This window comes from Chenopodium quinoa, unplaced genomic scaffold (genome assembly GCF_001683475.1).
Source record: "Chenopodium quinoa cultivar QQ74 unplaced genomic scaffold, ASM168347v1, whole genome shotgun sequence".
NCBI classification, from domain to species: Eukaryota; Viridiplantae; Streptophyta; class Magnoliopsida; order Caryophyllales; family Amaranthaceae; genus Chenopodium; species Chenopodium quinoa.
The window spans coordinates 403938-425037 of record NW_018743252.1 but is presented as its reverse complement, the minus strand read 5'-3'; the positions used below and the strand labels follow the sequence as shown (position 1 = coordinate 425037).

Below are 21100 nucleotides of genomic sequence, written 5' to 3'. Positions count from 1 at the left end.
TATTTTTTTATTTTTTTAAATGAAAAGTAGATAATTTTGGTTTGTAGGTAGTTTAATTTGTTTGTTTGTTATTATTATTATTATTATTATTATTATTATTATTATTATTATTATTATTATTATTATTATTATTATTATTATTATTATTATTATTATTATTATGTTTTTTATAATCTTCTAAACACCATAATTTTATCCTTTTCAAGGGTTATAAGATTCACATTCTAAATATGGGTGGATGTGAGCTTTTTTTTTTTGTTTAAAAAATTATTTATATTTTATTATTAGTATATAGTAATGAAGTAGTTTTTTTTAAAAGAAAAATTTATGTATAAAAATTTATTGACTTACATTTAACGTTGAATAGTATGATTAACATGAATTTTTCTAATGTAAACCATAAAAGAAATTATTCATTTGTGAGCAGCTATGAACTCTTTTTTTTTTGGAAAAAAATCATTTTGAAAAAAAAATAGTGAATAAGTAAATTTGTAAATTGAGAAGGACATTTTGAAAAAATGCAAATCAACCAAGATGTCCTTTCTCTTTATATATTGTATTATACTATAGATATTATAAATGGATAGGATGTAGTTCGGGTTTTAAACAAAATTTCTACTTTTATTTTTAAAAAAAATTCGGAGATTTTAATTATATGTAAACTTTACTTCTAAATTTAGGTCCTAAAATGAAGAAGAAAACTAAAACAACAGTTTGGAGATGATAATTAAAGTCAATGTAAGTATATCAAGTTTGACAATACATAAAAAAAGGTTTTTATATCTTGTCATACACTCATATAGTTGAATTTAATTTGTTTGCTAACTTTAGAGTAACACCAAAACTTAGATGTAAATAGAGAATAATTTTAGATAAACATCACATCACATCAACAAAATTACTGTAATAGTTGAACAATGAATGGATTCATATATCGTGAACAACTATTCTTACATTAGTGTAACCTTGTCGAATTCAATTACAACTATCAACTTTGTTCAATTTTCAACCACCCATTTTTATCTTCATCTTCTGTTTTAAGTATAAATAACTCTTAAACTTGACTACTTTGTATTTTACTACTTTAATTCTCTCCAAAACTGTTCTTAAATATTTCAAAACTAACCCTAACCACACACAAGTCTTAAAAATGATACCAAATAAGAATGCAAAGAAGGAAAAGATTGCTCAATATTTTGCATTTTTCTTGTTGTTGATCGGAACGGTAGCGGCGCTGGTGGTTGGTATGCAAAGCTACCACCACCACCACGAGACCGATACCGATGAACCTTCTAACAATAATGATGAGCTAGCCACATCAAATAAAGCCATCCAATCTCTTTGTAATCCAACACATTACAAAAAAACATGTATTGGAACCCTTAATTCTGCTGCTAGCAACACAAGTGACCCAATAAATCTATTAAAGTTAGCTTTCAATGCAACAAAGAAAGAACTTTTGGATACCTTCAACAAGTTTTCCAATTTACATGTACCAAAAGACGATCCAAGAGCGGTCCAAGGGCTTGAAATTTGCAAAGAATTAGTCGAAAACTCGGTGAATGATTTAGAGAGATCAATGAATTCTGTGAATGGTATTGAATTGAAAGAATTAGACCAATTAATGGAGAATCTTAAGGTATGGATTAGTGGGGCTTTAACGTACCAAGAAACTTGTTTTGATGCATTTGAGAATTCAACTAGTAATGTAGGACAAATGATGAAGAATTTATTAAAAACTTCAAAGGAGCTTATTAGTGATACTTTGAGCATTGTTTCTAAGCTAAGCTCATTGAAAAGTTCCTTTGATGTTAAGCGTGGGTTTCATCACCGTCGTTTGATGGATGACTCGAAACCTAAGGTTGCATCTGAATCGCAAAAACTCCCTGCTTGGATTAATGATCAAAGACGTCGTATCATGAAACTTCCAACGACGAAAATTCGTTCTAATGTAACTGTGGCTATGGATGGGAGTGGACAATATAAGACTATTATGGAAGCGATAAATCGAGTTCCTAATGATAATGTGGAGGCTTTTGTGATATATATTAAGGAAGGGATTTATAAGGAGCATGTTATTGTTGATAAGAGTAAGACTAATGTCATATTTATTGGTGATGGACCTAGCAAAACCAAGATCACTGGAAATAAGAACTTTGTTGATGGTTATCAAACGTTCAAAACTTCCACTGTTGGTAAGAATTTCTTACATTCTAATACAATAAAGACACTTAACTTCAAAATGCTTTAATAATCTAATTTTTGTATACAATGTTCTTTATAAAACCACACACGTTTCAAGTTTCTAAAAAATATAATTCTGTGCTTTATTAGTCTTACAGAAATTTACAAGCTATAAAGTAGTATTATATAAGAAAATTAAAATATTAGCTTAGGTTAGTACCCATATACGAACTCATATGCATTTATCCTTAAATTGTTGACACACTTTGACCGGCATAATATGAAAATTTAATTGATTTTATTTTACTTTAGGATAATTAGTATTCCATAATCAACTTTTGTAAATATATTTTTAGTGAGTAGTAGAGGTTTTTATTTTTTAAATAATCACATAAATATTTAGAGTAATTAGATTTAATTTTCCAATATATATTATGTATACTATAATAAAATGATTTTGTTCTTATAAACGTTAAGTAATTCTTTAAGATTTATACAAAGTATGCTACCAAAATGATTTTTCCTTTTTAATTAAAATAAATTTTATTGTCAAATGATAAAAGTTGGAGAAAAAAAATTGATATTGATAATATTATACTACCTCTGTTTCTTATTATGCGCAACAAAGAAATATTTTATGTCTCACAAATAATACCCGTTTGTTGCACATAATAAGAAGTGGAGGTAGTAATAATCTTGGAATTAATAACAATATACTAAAAGACACACCAACAATGACATGTGTCATCTTCTGGTGTGTCCTTAGTTTGTTTTTTTTTTTTTTTTTTTTTTTTTTTTTTTTTTTTGGTTTGCTGAATAAAATTCAATTAAAGAAACAAATCTCATACAAAAATAATTCCCTAATCTTATAAAAAAAAATTGACATATGTTTAACACAAATATTTATATAGCTATAAAAAATAACATAATTTTAATCATTCTACATCATTGTATATCTAACCTATCTTTTGTAATCCTTTATTATAATCAAAATTTGTCAACTATATATTTAGATTGTTTATAAAAAAAACTAATTATAATCGTAGTTTAATAATAGTTATTGAAAATTACCGTGCAGGGCACGGGAACTAACCTAGTATAATATATTACAATACCTTATTTTTAAACTATGTTATCTATGTCAGTATTTTTGTAACTAAAAGTTTCCTAGTATATAAAATATATGTACAAAAAAAATTGAGTATAATTAGATTAAATATGTTGTCAAAAGGGAAATAATTATTATTGTAGGTTATAAAATGAATGTCATAATAAAAATGGCAAATTGAAAAAAAAAAGGAAAGTAAAAAAAAGGCGGGAAAATTTTTAACCAATAAATGACAAGTGTCATTTCAGATTTCGCCTTTAATATATAGTTATTGATGGTTAATATAGTTTTCAAACGTGTGTTTATGGGCATATTCTAAGAAAAACAAGGACAAAAAAAGAATACGACGTATGTAATATTGATTAATCTTTTTCTTTTGTTTTTTTAACAAATTGGTTTATAAAGTCCTTAAATAAGATCTTGATGTTATTTTCTGTAAAAAAATATATATATAATTGAATGCAGATATCATAGGAGATGGTTTCATGGCCAAGGACATAGGCTTTGAGAACTCAGCGGGACCAACAAAGCATCAAGCAGTTGCAATACGTGTAGTATCCGATTTCTCTACCTTCTACAACTGTCGTTTTGATGGATACCAAGACACTCTTTACGCGGTAAGATCACGCCAATTTTACCGCCATTGCACCATTACTGGAACAATAGATTTCATCTTTGGAGATGCAATGGCTATTTTTCAAAATTGCAAAGTGGCTATTAGAAAACCATTAGAAAATCAACAATGTATTGTAACAGCCCAAGGCCGACTACAATCCGATGGGCCGGGTGCATTTATCCTTCAAAATTGCACCATTACCGCGGACCCTGATTATTACCCAGTTAAGGATAAAAATAGGGCCTTCTTGGGACGGCCATGGAAGGATTATTCTCGAACTATTATCATGCAATCTTTCATCGACGAAGCCATTCATTATGAAGGTTGGGCTCCATGGTCTGGTGATTTTGGGCTTGATACTTTGTTTTACGTCGAATTCCAAAATAGAGGGCCTGGTGCTGCTAAAGAAAAGAGAGTAAAATGGAATGGTATCAAGCAGTTAAGTTCAGCCCAAGTTGAAGATTTCACTATTAGTAAATTTTATGTAAATGCTAGCTCTTGGCTTAATACCACCGGAGTGCCACACTACTCCACCATGCTTAATATTTAAGGGTTTTTTTTTTTTTTTTTTTTTTTTTTTTTTTTTTTTTTTTTTTTTTTTTTAATTTAGGAGTGACAATTTCTGTACAAAGTTATACTTCGAGTTGTTAGTCAAATGATTTCAGATTTTTTATTTTTTTTTGGAATGTTTGTATTTTCCCTGATTTGATGTTTTTCTAAAGCCGAAGAAAAAAGTGTACTTTGATATAAATAAAGATTGTACAAATATTCTCTCAAAAATTTCGAAAAAAGCAATTGTTTTACTTAGGAAAGTAAGAGAAGAGAAAATGAAGGATAGATCATCTTTTGTTTGGATACCTAATACAAGGAGAGAAGGGGAGGGCATTGGAAGGAGTCATTTTCCTTCCCCTTTTAATAAAGAAAATCTCTCCATTGTTGGAGAGATTTGGAAGGATAATGAAAGTTCACCTTCTCCCTCACCTCACCTCCCCTCCCTTTCCCTTCCCTCTTTTTCCTTCCTCTCCCTTTCCCTTTAATTTTGTTATCCAAATATAGTGTAAAAGTGTATTCTACCTTCCACTATATGTTTGGATAACTATAGTGAAGAGAAAAGGATAAGAAGGAAAAAGAGGGAGGGGAAAGGGAGGTGAGTGAGGGAGAAGGTCACCTTCCATTTTGCATCCAAATATCTCCAAAAATGGAGGGATTTGCTTGGTTTATTAATAGGGAAAGGAAAACGGATCCTTTTAATTCCCTCCCCTTCCCTCCTTCCATTAGATATCCAAACAAAGGATAATGCAACCCTCCTTTTCTCTTCTCTTCCTTTCCCTCTATTTCTTTCTATCTAAACATAGTGTTCGTGAACTTAAGTACAACAAAAAGTCTTCCATGCACTCCAAAAAAATTTTCTAAATGAAAGATTAGTAAGTATAGTTAGGGCATGTGATTAAGTGGATGAGAGAGAAAGTGGGGACCGAATAGTTGGTTAATAAAGTAGCCAAATTTTCTACCAAATTTTTAAAAGGGTACAATATCCCTCCCAAATTTAGAAATTTGAAATTTCAACCAAATTTAAACTTTAGCTCCATCATTTGTACATCAAAGCTCCACCTTGTAAATACAGGAGCACTTTTGAAAAGAAAATTCTACACAAACATCATACTCCAGAAGAAACAACAACATCATCATCATCCAAAATTTACACTTCAGCATCAACATTTGTTCTCTGTTGTCCAACATCGTCTACAACCACCACCAAACCCACAACAAACTGCACAACCACACCCACCACCAAACCCAAAACCACAAACCCAAACCCACGACCCAATAAGAAGAGAATAGAAAGAGGAGAGAAAGGAAGAATGCAGTTAAGTCGAGTTTGCCGGTAGGATATGAGGTTGTACAAGATGGAGGAGTGATAGATAGATGTGGTGGTAGTTGTCGAAGGTTGGTCGTGGTGGCTATTGATTCTTAACGGCAGCTTAGAGGGGGATAATGTGGGTGGGTGGTGGTGGTTGTGGTTGTGGGGTTGGGTTTAGGATGGAGAGGAGAGAGAGGATGGGGGTGGTGATTGGTGAAGAAATGGTGAGGAGTGAGAAAATAAGGTAGTTAAGGGCAAGGGTGTTTTTCAAGCGAGTCGAGCCCAAAACTTTGCTTAACTCGGCTCATGTTCATTTACATTTATTCGAACTCGAGCCGAGCTCGAACTTTGACGAGTCGTGCTGTGACGGAGATGAGTTTTGACCAAGCATTGACCGAGCCCTTATCGAACGGTTCACGAACAACTTCATCTACCATAGTTGTCTTCAATATTATTATTATTATTATTATTTTTTTGATATGTTTGTTTTTGGAATTAATATTTGAAAAATGATAAACATAGTCCTAAGGGCTATGAGTAAGGAGACAAAAGTGATATATTTGATAAAATCAAGCATTTATTACATTAATTTGCACGTGATTTTGTCTTGAATTCACGAATTATTTCCATATTAGGAATTATAATAATGTCTTAAACATAGCCCTAAGGGCGATGTATAACATTCCCCTTAATATTTGAAAAATGATAAACATAGCCCTTAGGGCTATGAATAAGGAGCCAAAAGTGGTATTTGATAAAATCAAGCATTTATTACATTGATTTTAAAAGAAGACCATTTACTTAATATTATGTAATTATCCGAACAAATATAGTTATGTATACAACATAATATATTATTTATATATTAAAAATATTAATCGACCCAGTTCACAAGCTAAGCTTTTCGAGCTGAGCTTCAACGAGCCGAGCTTGGATCGAATTTTAACTGAGCCGAGCTCGAACTAGTAAAACATAAAACAAAATAGAATAAACTCACACATATACCAAATGTTATGCTTATTTCTTTTAGTTTTTCATGAGGTTAATGACTACTTTATACGATTAAGAATTAAAAGTAGTATTCGCAGTAAAACTTTGGCCAATACCCAACCCAATTAAAATCAAAATTTAGTAAATTGGTGAGTGATTGTCAGTGGATGAGATAAAGTCGATGGTCGGAATAGATATTTACTGACATCCTTATTCCTAATCTCATTTACCACAACAACAAAAGGAAAAAAAAAAAAACAGGAAATTATATACTCTTACACACAACCCTAAAACTTCAAACCTAAAAAAAATTGAGATTGAAGATCAAATATCATTTCATCATGTCTGCATTGATCAGATTGGTGAGTAAATTTACTATTGCATCTATATTGGAATCTAATATTGGATCCACCATGTACTCTTTTGCTACTTAATAATTGTTACTGATTATTGAATAATGATTATATTAAGACTCTTTTGCTACTTAATAATTGTTACTTATTATTGAATAATGATTATATTAAGAATAATTCTAAATAGTAATTCTATTCTGACCACTATTGTATAGACAATTTGGCACATAGACCACATATTGCAGTGGCGAATCTAGCATTTTATATAAATGAGTTCAAATTAAATCAAAATTAAATAAATTATATTTTAATTATTTATAAATTAAAAAATTACATGAACTAAGTACATATTATATTGCATTATTGACATATAATTATTGGTATTGATAGATTAATCATAATTTTATATCATATTTCTCATATTAAATAAGTCAATGTTAAATAACTTATTATTATTTCTTCATCTTTCAAATATTTGTAATAAGAGTTTTCTTACAAAAATAAGTGGGGTCAATTGACCCCATTACCTAGAACATAGATCCGCCCTACATATTTCAATCTAGTTCAAACTTATGTCAAAACGTTCAAATTGCTAGACGGAAAAGAATGCAACCCTAACATCATTCGGTTTTCACTATTCATAATTTTATTGGCAAGCCACAAATTCGTAGACAGCAAATAAAAAAACCATATTCAAGGTAATCTAAATATAAATTTATAAATCTCTGGCTTATTTTTATGTACGAAGGACCTTAGCTTCAATTTCTACATAATATATTTTATTTTTTTTGTTTACGGTAAAAACAAGCAAGTAAAATTTCTGAATATTATTAATTTCTGCATAGAATTGAGCATCATTGGCACCCATAAAACCATAAAGTTTCTTCAATTCTTCTTTAAGTCATCGATTACTACTTTTTACTTCTATAGGTCTTGATCGTTGGCCATCTTGATATACTGTTGACTTGTACTTGCTTGCTCAAGAGCTCTTCCAAATTAGAGATTGTTACTTTCTGATATTCAACATGCTGCCATAATTCCTCAATAACCTTACTATCTTCATCCATCTTTTTTGACTCTTCCTATTCTTGAAGGTAGCAAGCAAACAAAAAGCTTTATATTGCATATTAATAGGCAATAATACCAACACCCAGATATTATTATGATAAAAATTTGTACATGGTCAAGTTGTGAAAGGAAGGTTAAAACATTTGTAAGAATCCACACACAGACACACAAAACAAAGGAAAAATACAACTCAAACATATTTCCTAGGGTGGGAGGTACCGGTCAATCATGTAGATGACTTGCATGTTTATAAATGTTCAAATTTAGATTCATTAAAAATTAAAAATTCTTGAATCAAGCTAGCCACTCCATTATGCAATTTTTATTTAACATTTGAAACCTCGAGTTTTGTTTGTGTAGACACCTGATTGTGTCTAAACAAACCCAGTGATGAATATCTTTCATGTATTTGATTATCGAGTTAGGTGAAGAATTGAAGACTTTTGTGAATTTCCCTTAAGCCTTGACCATTTCTAACCTTTCCTAAAAATTTTTTAAGCCAAAATCATTCATTTCGTGTCTTTAAAAAATCATTCATTTCGTGTTCACTTAATAAAATCGTCTAAACTAGTTTATTTTGGTCCTTAATATGGGTATACTAATTGAATAGTTGGAGGGCTTGAAAAGAGCTTTCCAACGATGTATTATAAGCTCAAATCCGACCTATAACGCAGAAGTTATGGTCAATATACTAAACCAAGCCCAAACCGGACTTAGGTCCATCTTACCTACGACCCAATGATCATGTGGTGAGTCCATTAAACTGAATCCCAATCCTAAACAAATTAGGATTTATTAGGAGCTTTTAGGGGTCTCTAGAAGGTTCTAATCTATCCTTTTTGAAAGAAGATCAAGAGTTTGAAATTGAATAAAATTCCTGTTTATGATAATCCTTGTTCCATTCAAATTGAAAGACCGTTAGATATTACTTTTGTGTCTCATAAATTTATACAAATCTTGGATTATTGGATAGCCCTTGAAATTATCTTTCTAATGATATATTATAATCCCAATTCCGAGCTATAACGAAAAAGATATGAATGAAATACCAAACTCTATCCAAAATTGACACCGTCCTACTATTTTGGCTTTTAATTTACAAAAGATTTTAATCTGATTCTAATTGGGTTGGAAAGTAGACTTCAAGAGCTTTCCAATGACATATTATTTATCTTATTCCGATTTCTGGATCAAAAAGGAATGATAAAAACAAAAACCGCGAAAACTGCTGTCCATCGAAGGAGTTTTAATCTTATTCGAATTTGGATGTTTTCGAATCCTTCGACTCTCTTTTTTCCCTATAAATAGAGGTCATATCACCTCGTTTTCAATCATCAACAAGCTTAATCACCAACAATCATCATTTAATCCCTCTCTAAGCTAAAAACTTTTCTTTCTCTCTTTCTTAGCCTAGCCTAAACACATCCCAACAACTTTTTGATAACAAACACCATACTTCTTTCACGAGCCTCGAATACTCCTAGCCAATCTCAAAGTTGCCTTCGACCTCGACGTGAAAGGCTGACAGTTCTGAGGGTTTGATCCCAAATCTATATTTCAATTCTTATTTGATTTATTTGTTTGATTTATTTCTTCCTTGAAGTTACTAACGTGTGTATTGTTTTGATAGAAAGAGGTACGAGGCATCAAAGTGAGTAGATCTATTATTTGTATTATTCTTTTGATATAGAAATCATGTTTAGAATATTATTTTGATTCCTAGTATCATGTTAGGATGCATTTTTGATTTCTAGTATCATGTTTAGGCAAAAGCTTTGATCTTTTTTATTTAGTGACATGCTTGGGTTTGTTATTAATCTATTTAATATTATGACTAGGATTTTGCTAATATTATTTTGGAGATATTGCTTTATTATGATGATGATGATTTGTTGTGTTAATAATAATTATACGTTGCTTGATTATTTATTATTTGTTGTATTGCATGATCACGCCTTTTCTTGCAGGTTTAAAGGGAATTTGTCCTTGAAATGCGCTGAATAAGATAATTAATAATTTGATTTTTATGCTTAATATGATTTTAATCTCAGTGATCACCATTAATAGATTTATTTGTGCATTAATAATCAACCAACATAGAATAAACAAGTTTAGGATTAACTTGTTGTATGTATGTTGATCGGAAAGCGCACATGAATGTCATAAGAATTAAATAGAGGCCTATTTAGGGCGGGTTCAATCTCTTTTCGGTTGGATTCGTACCATCATCCTCGAATATCCAGTCATGGTTCTGGACCACTATGGAGTTAGCGATCTCCGTGATCGTGAATGGGGTGTAACCTTCACACCCGTGAACGGTTTACAAGTTCCTACTTTTTTTTCTTACAAAAAAACTTTTCGAATTCCCGAAACTTGTTGGCAACTCTTTTGCTCTAGCTTCTTTCCCTTTGGTGCCACCATGCTTAAATGCATGATCACAGTGGGGCTCAAAGTTGATGTTTGAAATATTCCCTACAGTTTTTTGGCAACTCCACTTGGGAGATTTCTAATTTTAATTTGGCAATTGACTTAGAATGAGTGGACGAGACTTGAAACGTTCTAGATATTCATGTGCGTAATTTTGATTGTGGCATAAGCATAAAAAGGTCCGCATTGGAAAGACCATCCGTAATGTGTCAAAAACAATAGAATTCTACATGTAGGAAAATTGGGAAATATCTTTCACAACTAGAATTGAAAAAATACTACAAAGAATCGGAAAATTCTGAGAACACACAAAGCTGCCGCGAAGTGTACTATCGCGAGACGACAGTGTCCATCGCCGTGCGATGGCTTCATCGCCACGCGATGGGGTCATTGCTGTGCGATGGACCCTGTTTTCTTCACCCTCGCGCCGAGTTCTTCCAACATTGAGCCAGAAATCCGCCTTCTTGTTTTAACCGATTCTAGTACTATTTGGCCGATTCTACTTCCTGATTGAGTTTTTCCTTCTTTTCTGAACCCCATATGTGTTCTACATATGGCTTTAGCCCTTGGGAATTCACGCTCCATCTACCCAGTCGAACGCTCCGTGCAATGACGGGTACATCCGAGTCTGTGAATTCACCAAACCATGGAAGCAAGTTTAACTTCCGGGGTCCCATCCATACGCGCCAACCCTTCCAAAGGTAAGGCTTCCGTGCGATGCATTCGGACTCATAACCATGGACCCTCTTTGACTACCATAATCCTTAAAATTTAGAGAACTAGAGCCATGGTTATGTTGTAAACTCATTGCATTATGTTGTGACTATTTGACTACTTGTGCATACCTTATTTGTGGTTAAACTAACCGGTTGTGTTGACTTGTTTTTGTAAATAAAGCCTTAAAAAACTAATTAATGACTAAAAAGTAAGTTGATTAATTAATTGATTAATTAATTTGAACTTATAAATATGTCTAAAATCGAGTCATAGCTCTTTCTTTTTTATCTTGAGTCAACCTGGATTTTTTATTCCCATATCCTGCACAAGCGTCAACTTTTTTTGGTCATAGCCGGAGTTTTAGAAAGGGTTACGTGTCGTGCCACACATGAATCTGTAGCCCAGAGTTTTATCTTTCATTTGGAGTTGGTTTCGTCTCAATCAGAGTCACAGATAAAAAGTTAAGATCAAAATACTAAATCCTATCCGGTTTAGGAGTTCTTTTAGCGTCTAACCTTTTTTTTTTTTTTTATTTCTTTTCGTGTCAAGTCTAATTTTCATAATTAACCGGTTTAATGAATAAACAAGGTCTTCTTTGATCTTATATGAGTCTAACCACATGTCTAGTCACATGGTCATGACACGAGTTTTGAACATATCACTTTCACTCACAAGTCTTGGGTCAATGCCTAAATCGTCTTTTCCATCATTTGAGTTGAGGGTCCATCCTATTCCCCAATTTTTTCCATATCTTTCCACATTCAAATACTTTCCATATACTCATATACCTTCCTACATATCTTCCTACCTGATCTCCCCATACATACCATTCACCACATACATTATGATCTTTCGCCATCTATACATGTTGAATTGAGTCCAAGTCAAGTAGTTGACAATGAGTGACCATGGTTTCCCTTTCCACAGCGTTTGGTTGAAATTAGAAGGGCGTTTGATCAAGGATAATACCTTCGTTCAAGTACTACTCTTTGATAGACCGATTCGACAAAGAAGAAAGTTAAGAATAATGGCCAGTTAAGAAGAAGTTGACCAACATAAACAGACTGTCAATGGACTCGCCGAAATACTTAAGGGGCTCACCACTCAGGTTAACGACCCTAGCAAGAAAGTACCAGTCGAGACCATCAAACGCATAGAAGAAAGCTTGAGTCAAATGTCTAATGACTACAAGTACCATGGGATTAGCTCCAAAGGGGTCTCAGTGGATAAGGAACTTCTTCCGCAAAAGTTCTCTGCCAATGACATCCCTAAGTTCAAGCTAACTGACAACCCTTACTTTCATTTAAGAGCTTTTGAAACAATCATGGACATCAAGGGAATTTATAGGAGATTTTTCCCTTCATTCTTCCCGCTTTCTCTTGAAATAGTATGCCAACAATGGTTTTTCTCCATGAGCGCCGAGAAGATTGCCACTTGGGAATCTATTACACATTCTTTCATTGATAGATACAAATGTAATATTCAAGTAGAAACTAATAATAGAGAACTTGAAATACTTAAACAGAATGAAAATAAAGGATTTACTACTTTCTATAATAAGTGGAGGGAAACTTCCGCTAAAATGATCGAAGTTCCAAGCGAGAAAGAATCTGTAAGGATGTTCATCAAGAACTTCCAAGACAAGTATCAAAATCATTTGAAATATCAATGTAATTTAAACACTTTCAAAGCTGTTTATAACATGGGCATTGAAATTGAGGATGACCTTATGAAATCAAAAGCTGCTAACAACGGTAATAACAGTGGTTGGAAAGGAAGAAAGAACGACACTCCTTCTTCCGAAAACACCCACTCTAGTAACAATATTAGTACCTTTAACCTCAATAATGTCTTAGCCATGGATAAACAAGGGCCAAGTAAACAAATAAGGAAAGAGTTCACCCCTATTGGGATGAGCTATGGTACTGCCTTTGATCGTCTTCATGCCAAGGGACTTATCACTCCCATTGAACCCATTCAAGATCCCGCACTTGAAAATAGGTTGCCTAGTTGGAAGCTAGATGCACACTGCAAATACCATCAAGGTAGGGGTCATACTACAGAGAGTTGTTGGAAGCTAAAAGAGGCCATCCAAAATTTGATCAATAATAACAAGCTTCCCGTTCCTCCAGCTGGCAAGAAGACCGAGTGATGATAAGCACAAAGCACGAGGCGCGCTTCAAGGACAAGATTTCATGATTTCTTTCCTTATTTTTTGATTTCCCTTCTCCAATAAGTCTAGCATAGGCACCCTCCATCATTTCTTAGTTTTACTTTCATGAGTTTGTTTTCACCCCTTTCCATGTTAATAAAATGAGCATTTATTTCTTTGTATATGATCATCGCATTTATTAAAAAAAAAAATCCACGCCAAACTAAGCACAAGGTATACCAATGATTTGAAGCACCCCTTACAACCACATCATATCATCATTACCCCTTTTGAATATGCAATCCTTTCTTGATAAACCACTTTGAGCCTCTTCTAACGATAAACCTCCATTTTTTCAACCCACATCTACCTAACCTTGGGATGGGATGGTGTGCAACATATGCAATTTTCAAGCCAAATACAAAAGCTTGAGTGATTTTTACCAAAATTTCAAAAGTTAAAAAAAAGAAAATAGTAATACAAGTGTGCAAAAGGGCAAGTGTTCCAATGTCTTTGATATGAACACGTCTCAGATTGCGTCTCTTATCGAGTGCTCGTTACCATGCCTGAGAAACATAAATTCCAAGTGAATGATAGACCGCATGATCGGGATTTCCCACACTTATACAAAAGAAAATTCAAAAACAAATTTCAAGTGCAAAAATAAAGAAAAATGAGTTTTAAAGTGAGAAGCCTCAAGCATACATATACCAAGATTTAAATGCAAGGTGCACACCTTGGGGGCTTGTTTTGGGTCTTGAGCCTTATCCTTTCTTATTCAATCTTTAGCCTAACCCCGTTACAACCCTAGAAAGACCTCTTTGAAGTGTACACACACTTGTGCGAGGTTTGACTAGAGCTACGTTCGACCTGATTCCTAACGGATACGTAGGCAACCTCACATTGAGGTGCGACCGTGATAAAAATGCATTCATTCACATTCACATTCATCACATATTCATGCATAATCATGTCAAGGGATCCCCATGCTCATCCCTATCCATTTAGAGCTAGACTTGGGGGCTTGATCCCTACTTCATTAGCCTACCCAGCCTAAGAGTCACCATCATTTGGATCTTCTTAAAATATTTTTCCACACCCTTAGCCTTTGCAGCTTAACCTTAGTGTCACTTTCATGCACATTACAAATACATAGCTAAAGAATCCTTCCCTTAGGAACCCTTTGTCATGAAATATTGATACAACCTTGAAGTATGCCTTGTCTTCTTAGAATCACTCATTCTCATTATCATCATTGCATCACAAAGTATGAAGTACTTAGCCTCCGCGCCTAAGTTATCCAAATACTTTCATTATCAAATCATTAATTAAGATAGTCTAGGATGCTATAATCCTTGCACTACGAGATGCAACATCAACGCATACGCTTGATTAAGCTCATTCAACATGCACCATCTCTTGGTTCATTCTTTCATCTCTTTTTCCATTTGGGAAAGTTCAAAACCTTCATCTTTCACCAACACTCTACCTCTTCCTTTTCACGTCTTTCTTTTTCGAGAGAAAGTCGGTACCCTCACAAAAATGAAGGAAATTTTTTGCTTTTTCGCATTTTTGAGTCACACGAACACAGTTGAGTCATTTCATATCATCACATCGAGTTCAGTATACACATTAAGTCGCACCACATCGAGTTGAGTATACACATTAAGTCGCACCACATCGAGTTGAGTCTGCACATGTGTCAAAACGCATTTAGTCGGGTTGATTTAAACACATTAAGTCACACAATGAGTTGAGTAACACCAAACCTTGGGTCAACCTCAAGATAAACATAAGCAAAGTCCTACATAGTCAATAAACACAGGAACAACTACGGTGTCGGAGGACAAGGAACGTCGAATGTATCATAAAACTTTGCACTTCGCGGGGCCAACCCCTGACCCGCATTAGCACCACTATTCGTCGGAATGGTAATGGTAGGACCAGCCCACTGAGTACCTCCGCCAGCAAAAGAAGCAGGTTGCTGCTGCTGCAACGATGATCCAACCTCATACGTCCCACCAGCAAACTAAGACGACACCCCAGCTGCAAAAGTGCTCGGGGACTCATATGGAAAAAGCACCGGAGTACCATGTCTAGATCAGTAAACTAGGCTGGAAGAGCGTCGATTTGCAACAAGTTTGAAGTGATTTGGTTGAGAAACGACCAAGAGCGAAGACTTTGAAGTTTTCGGCAAAAACGAATATAATATGAGCAGCCCTGGAAAAAGGAAGAAGAAGGGGTTCAAATCTGGAAAATGCAAAAATATCGTCGCGCGATGAAAATATCGCAATGCGATACTACCATCGCGGTGCGATAAAGCCTCAAGTTGCGCGATACACCTTCTATAGCTAGCGTTAGAATCTATGGGTCCCATAAATGGATTATGCGGACTACATGTAATATTTGGGCTCCTTGATGTGCCATTTATCCTGTAAGCAATTGATTTGATTAGTAGTCGGCCTGATTACAATCTTGATTGATGATCGGCCTGATGACGATCATATTTTGATTACACATTGAGTGAGCACCTTTTAGTGATTAGCTCGATTGCAGTCACATTTGATTGATGATCGGCCTGATGACGATCACATTATTGATTGAAAATTGATTGAGCACATTTAAGAATTGAATAAGAACAGTGATTGATTATGATCACAATGAATTCCTGGGATGGAAGATTTCTACGGAAATCAATTTGAAGCTCGGAAAATCTTGAGATAAGGTTTTTATGGTGGGTTTTCCAAAGCTAGAATGATCTACTGCTTCCAAGAGTGAAGACGAGATTATTTGAGAAGATGACTCGAGATGGGACAGCCTTCGATAGCTTTCGCTATGATTGGGGAGGTTATCATTTGATTTGAGAAGGGCGGTTCAAGATGAAGCAGTCGTTGATAGCTTTCGCTATGATTAGGGAGGTTATCATTTGATTTGAGAAGGGCGATTCAAGATGAAGTGGTCTTCAGTAGCTTTTGCTATGATTGGGGAGGTTATCATTTGATTTGAGAAGGGCGGTTCAAGATGAAGCGGTCTTCGGTAGCGTTCGCTATGATTAGGGAGGTTATCATTTGATTTGAGAAGGGCGGTTCAAGATGAAGCGGTCTTCGGCAACATTCACTGTGATTGTGGAGGTTGTCACTTTGATTTGAGAGGAGCGGTTCGTGATGAAGCGGTCTTCGACAGCGTTCGCTATGATTGTGAAGGTTGTCACCTTGATTTGAGAAGACGGTTCGTGATGTAGCAGTCTTCGACGGCTTTCGCTAAGATTGTGGAGGTTTTCAAACCAGATGAATTTGATTCGACATGATGTAACCCGAATGCGTGTACCCGACGGTGCAAGATACGCGTTTCTAACTCCTTTATTTGTAGAACTAGCGCTAGTTTGCAGGTATCGACGTTAAATAGAATGATTTAGGATCGCATAACGTTTTGAATCATTCTCCATCCCTATTTATCTAATTTGAATTTTGTTTTCAAAACTTACGTTTCTCCAAACTCAATCAAAGTGGGGGCTTCTGTAGACACCTGATTGTGTCTCCCCATAAACCAAACCCAGTGATGAGTACCTTTCATGTTTTTGATTATCGAGTTAGGTGAAGAGTTGAAGAGTCTCGTGAATTTCCCTTAAGCCTTGACCATTTCTAAACTTTCCAAAAAATGTTTTAAGCCAAAATTCATTTCGTGTCTTTAAACCCAAAATCATTCATTTCGTGCCTTTGAAAATCATTTATTTCGTGTACAATTTATAAAATCGTCTAAACCAGTTTATTTTTGTCCATAATCTAGGTCCAATAATAGTGTAGTTGGATGGGGCTTGAAAATAGCTTTCCAACGATGTATTATAAACCCAAATCAGACTTATAACGAAGAAGTTATGGCCAAAATACTAAACCAAGCCCAAACCGGACTTAGGTCCATCTTACCTACGACCCAATGATCATGTAGAGGGTCCATTAACCTTAATCCCAATCATAAACCAATTAGGATTTATTAGGAGCTTTTAGAGGTCTCTAGAGGGTTCTAATCTATCCTTTTCGAAATATAAAGATCAAAAGTTTGAAATTGAATAAAACTCCACTTTTTGATAATCCTTGTTCCATTCAAATTGAAAGACATTCAGATATTATTTTCGTGTCAAATAATTTTTATACAAATCTTGAATTATTGGATGGCTCTTGAAATTATCTTTCTAATGATATATTATAATCCCAATTCCGAGCTATAACGAAAAAGATATGAATGAAATACCAAACTCTATCAAAAATTAACACCGTCCTACTATTTCGACCATATCTTTTAATTTATAAAATAGTTTAATTTGATTCTAATTGGGTTGAAAAGTAGACTTCAAGATCTTTCCAACGACATATTATCTATCTTATTTTAATTTCTGGATCATAAGTTATGATAAAAACAAAAGCCGCAAAAACTGCTTCGAAGGAGTTTTATTCCTATTCGAATTCGGAAGTTTTTTAATCCTTCAACTCTCTTTTTTCACTATAAATAGAGGTCATATCACCCCGTTTTCAATCATCAACAAGCTTAATCACCAACAATCATCATTTAATCCCTCTCTAAGCTAAAAGCTTTTCTTTCTCTCTTTCTTAGTCTAGCCTAAACACATCCCAACAACTTTTTGATAACAAACACCATACTTCCTTCACGAGCCTCGAATACTCCTATCCAATCTCAAAGTTTCTTTCGACCTCGACGTGAAAGGATAATAGTTCTGAGGGTTTGATCCCAAATCTATATTTCAATTCTTATTTGATTTATTTGTTTGATTTATTTCTTCCTTGAAGTTACTAACGTGTGTATTGTTTTGATAGAAAGAGGTACGAGGCATCAAAGTGAGTAGATCTATTATTTGTATTATTCTTTTGATATAGAAATCATGTTTAGAATATTATTTTGATTCCTAGTATCATGTTAGGATGCATTTATGATTTCTAGTGTCATGTTTAGGCTAAAGTTTTGATCTTTTTTTTATTTAGTGACATACTTGAGTTTGTTATTAACCTGTTTAGTATTATGCCTAGGATCTTGCTAATATTATTTTGGAGATATTGCTTTATTATGATGATGATGATGATTTGTTGTGTTAATAATAATTATACGTTGGTTGGTTATTTATTATTTGTTGTATTGCTTGATCACGCCTTTTCTTCCAGGTTTAAAGGGAAATTGTCCTTGAAATCACGCTTAATAAGATAATTAATAATTTGACTTTTAGGCTTAATATGATTTTAATCTCAGTGATCACTAATAATAGATTTATTTGTGCATTAATAATCAACCAACATAGAATAAACAAGTTTAGGATTAACTTGTTGTATGCATGTTGATCGGAAAGCGCACATGAATATCATAAGAATTAAATAGAGGCCTATTTAGGGTGGGTTCAAGGTTGGGTTCGTACTATCATCCCCGAATATCCAGTCATGGTTCCAGACCACTATGGAGTTAGCGATCTCCGTCATCGTGAATGGGGTGTAACCTTCACACCCGTGAACGGTTTACAAGTTCCTACTTATTTTTCGTACAAATTTTTTTTTTGAATTCCTGAAACTTGTTAGCGACTCTTTTGCTCTAAATTCTTTCCCTTTGGACACCACCATGCTTAAATGCATGATCACAGTGGGTCGTAGTTCTGCATTATCCTCCTCAAGCTTGGAAACCCGATTCTTCCATTTCAATACCGTCTTTTCTGCTTGTGCGAGCTTGGCTAGCAACTGTTCATTCTCCTTATTTGATGCTTCAATTTGCTGCCTTCAATCCTCAAATACAAAGCATAATTCTATGTAAAGTAAGACACTAATACTTCTCTATTTTCTTCTTAAGCAAAATCAATTGACAAAAAAGTAAGGGGAGGTAATTCAACAAGTTTACTTCAGAAAACGACCACTTAATCTGAAACTTCCCCCCTTCAAAATTCTTTCATTTATGATATGTTTACTGCCTATAATCTTGCAAGTATAAATCGGGAAATAATACCAACACCACATTTTATTATGATAAAAATTTGTACAAGCTTAAGTTGCCAAAAAAGGTCAAAACACTCGCAAGATGACCCTACACCCACACACGTAGGTTATGCCTCAATTTTTACCCATTTTGTCCGTGCCAACTTTCACATGTCCGTGCAAGTATGGTTCTGAATCGTTTCTTGTTTTCTCCGTCCTTTTTTTCTTTGGGGATCATATAAATATCCCCTTAGCTCCCAATGTAGAGGGGGATCTTCTTAGTTTAGTTTTAGCTTAGGTTAGGGTCTTTAGAGAGAAAAACTCTCATTTTTGTAGAGAGAGAGACTGAGAAAAATGTGTTAAGCTTGGAATATGAAGAATTGAAGGAAGGAAACTTGAAGATTTGAATACTTTTTGCAATATCAATGAGAATATTTTACTTTCTCTCTCTTATTTTATTGCTTTAATTACTTATTTTTGTATCTTTTCTAGTTTTATTACTTGTTTATGTTAAACTAGTGTTTGATTTCATGCTCTTAGTTGTTAATACTTTTAGTTTTGCAATTGATTATGATTTGTGAGTAATTGGGATGGTTGAAACCATTGATGAATTCACAAATACTTGTTTGCATATGTTGATTTAGCTAATGTGGGATGTTATTTAGTTGAGCTTAAGTGGTTTCACTATTAGTTCTTGTGGGTCGTCATTGCTAGAATTATTTATCTAAGCTTTCTCAATGAAGGATCGACAGATGAACTTGAGTTAGCTCCCTTATGCTTAATTGAATTAATATATATGCCATGAGAATAGGAATTTCTAGTCAAGGGAATGTTTATGTCGTCATGATTATGCTTTAACCCTTTCTTTATGCTTTGTAACCACGAGAGTAGGTTGTATTCATGATTCAAGTAATTCCTCTAACTTGAGAGAGTATGTAGTTGGGTGCCTTAGATGACTTTCCCTAATTTATCCTTAAATGGCTATGTCTTGTATGTTAAATTGTTTGTGAATGACTTGATTGATGGATACATTCCCAAGATCCTTTTTATTATTGTTTGTAGTTTTTCATTATAACTCATAACCTAAAAAAAGACTTGACTTAGCTTATCACAAATCGATATTTGTTAGTGCTCCCTTTAGTCCTTGTGGGATCGAACCTTGCTTGCCCTTTTTACCAATTAGAGAGATCAAGTTAGGTTTTTATCTTTGGTAGGCTCGACGACGGCCTATCAGTGGATTTTCATGGGTTCTTGTACTCGTCTCACTATAGAAGCCGCCAAATTATTTCGGCAATATTTTCTTTACAGGCCTTGATGGGCGGCTCGTGGGCCTTAAATTTGGGCCTTGTGTGGACTTGTAAAATAAACTTTGAGCCCTGGGGATGGATTCTGTGACGGAGCCTTTGAAGCACAAGTAAGATACAAAACAATGAATATTTTAGAGTATTTTGGGGAGAGAGAGAGAGAGAGATAAAGAGTAAGTTGATGGTCATCTTAGGAGTAAGAATGACTTCCTCTTTACCTTTTCCCTAAGAAGGGTATATATATTTAATGGTACATGGATGGCTAATAATGAGCCTTAATAGTGTTTTTGGGCTCATTTAAACATTTTGAGGCTGTTGATACCCTTTAAACTAATAAGGGTAAAATTATCGTAGGGT

At 34.0% G+C, this 21100-nt stretch overlaps 1 protein-coding gene across 1 annotated transcript; it reads left to right on the top strand.

Annotated features, from left to right (window-relative positions):
• The first annotated feature begins 1150 nt into the window (after positions 1-1150).
• On the top strand, positions 1151-4831 carry LOC110734816 (pectinesterase-like). Its single transcript, XM_021914962.1, has 2 exons — positions 1151-2195; positions 3758-4831. The coding sequence occupies exons 1-2, from the start codon at positions 1151-1153 to the stop codon at positions 4456-4458; spliced, it is 1746 nt and encodes a 581-aa protein (XP_021770654.1). The 3' UTR covers positions 4459-4831.
• The last annotated feature ends 16269 nt before the right edge of the window (positions 4832-21100 follow it).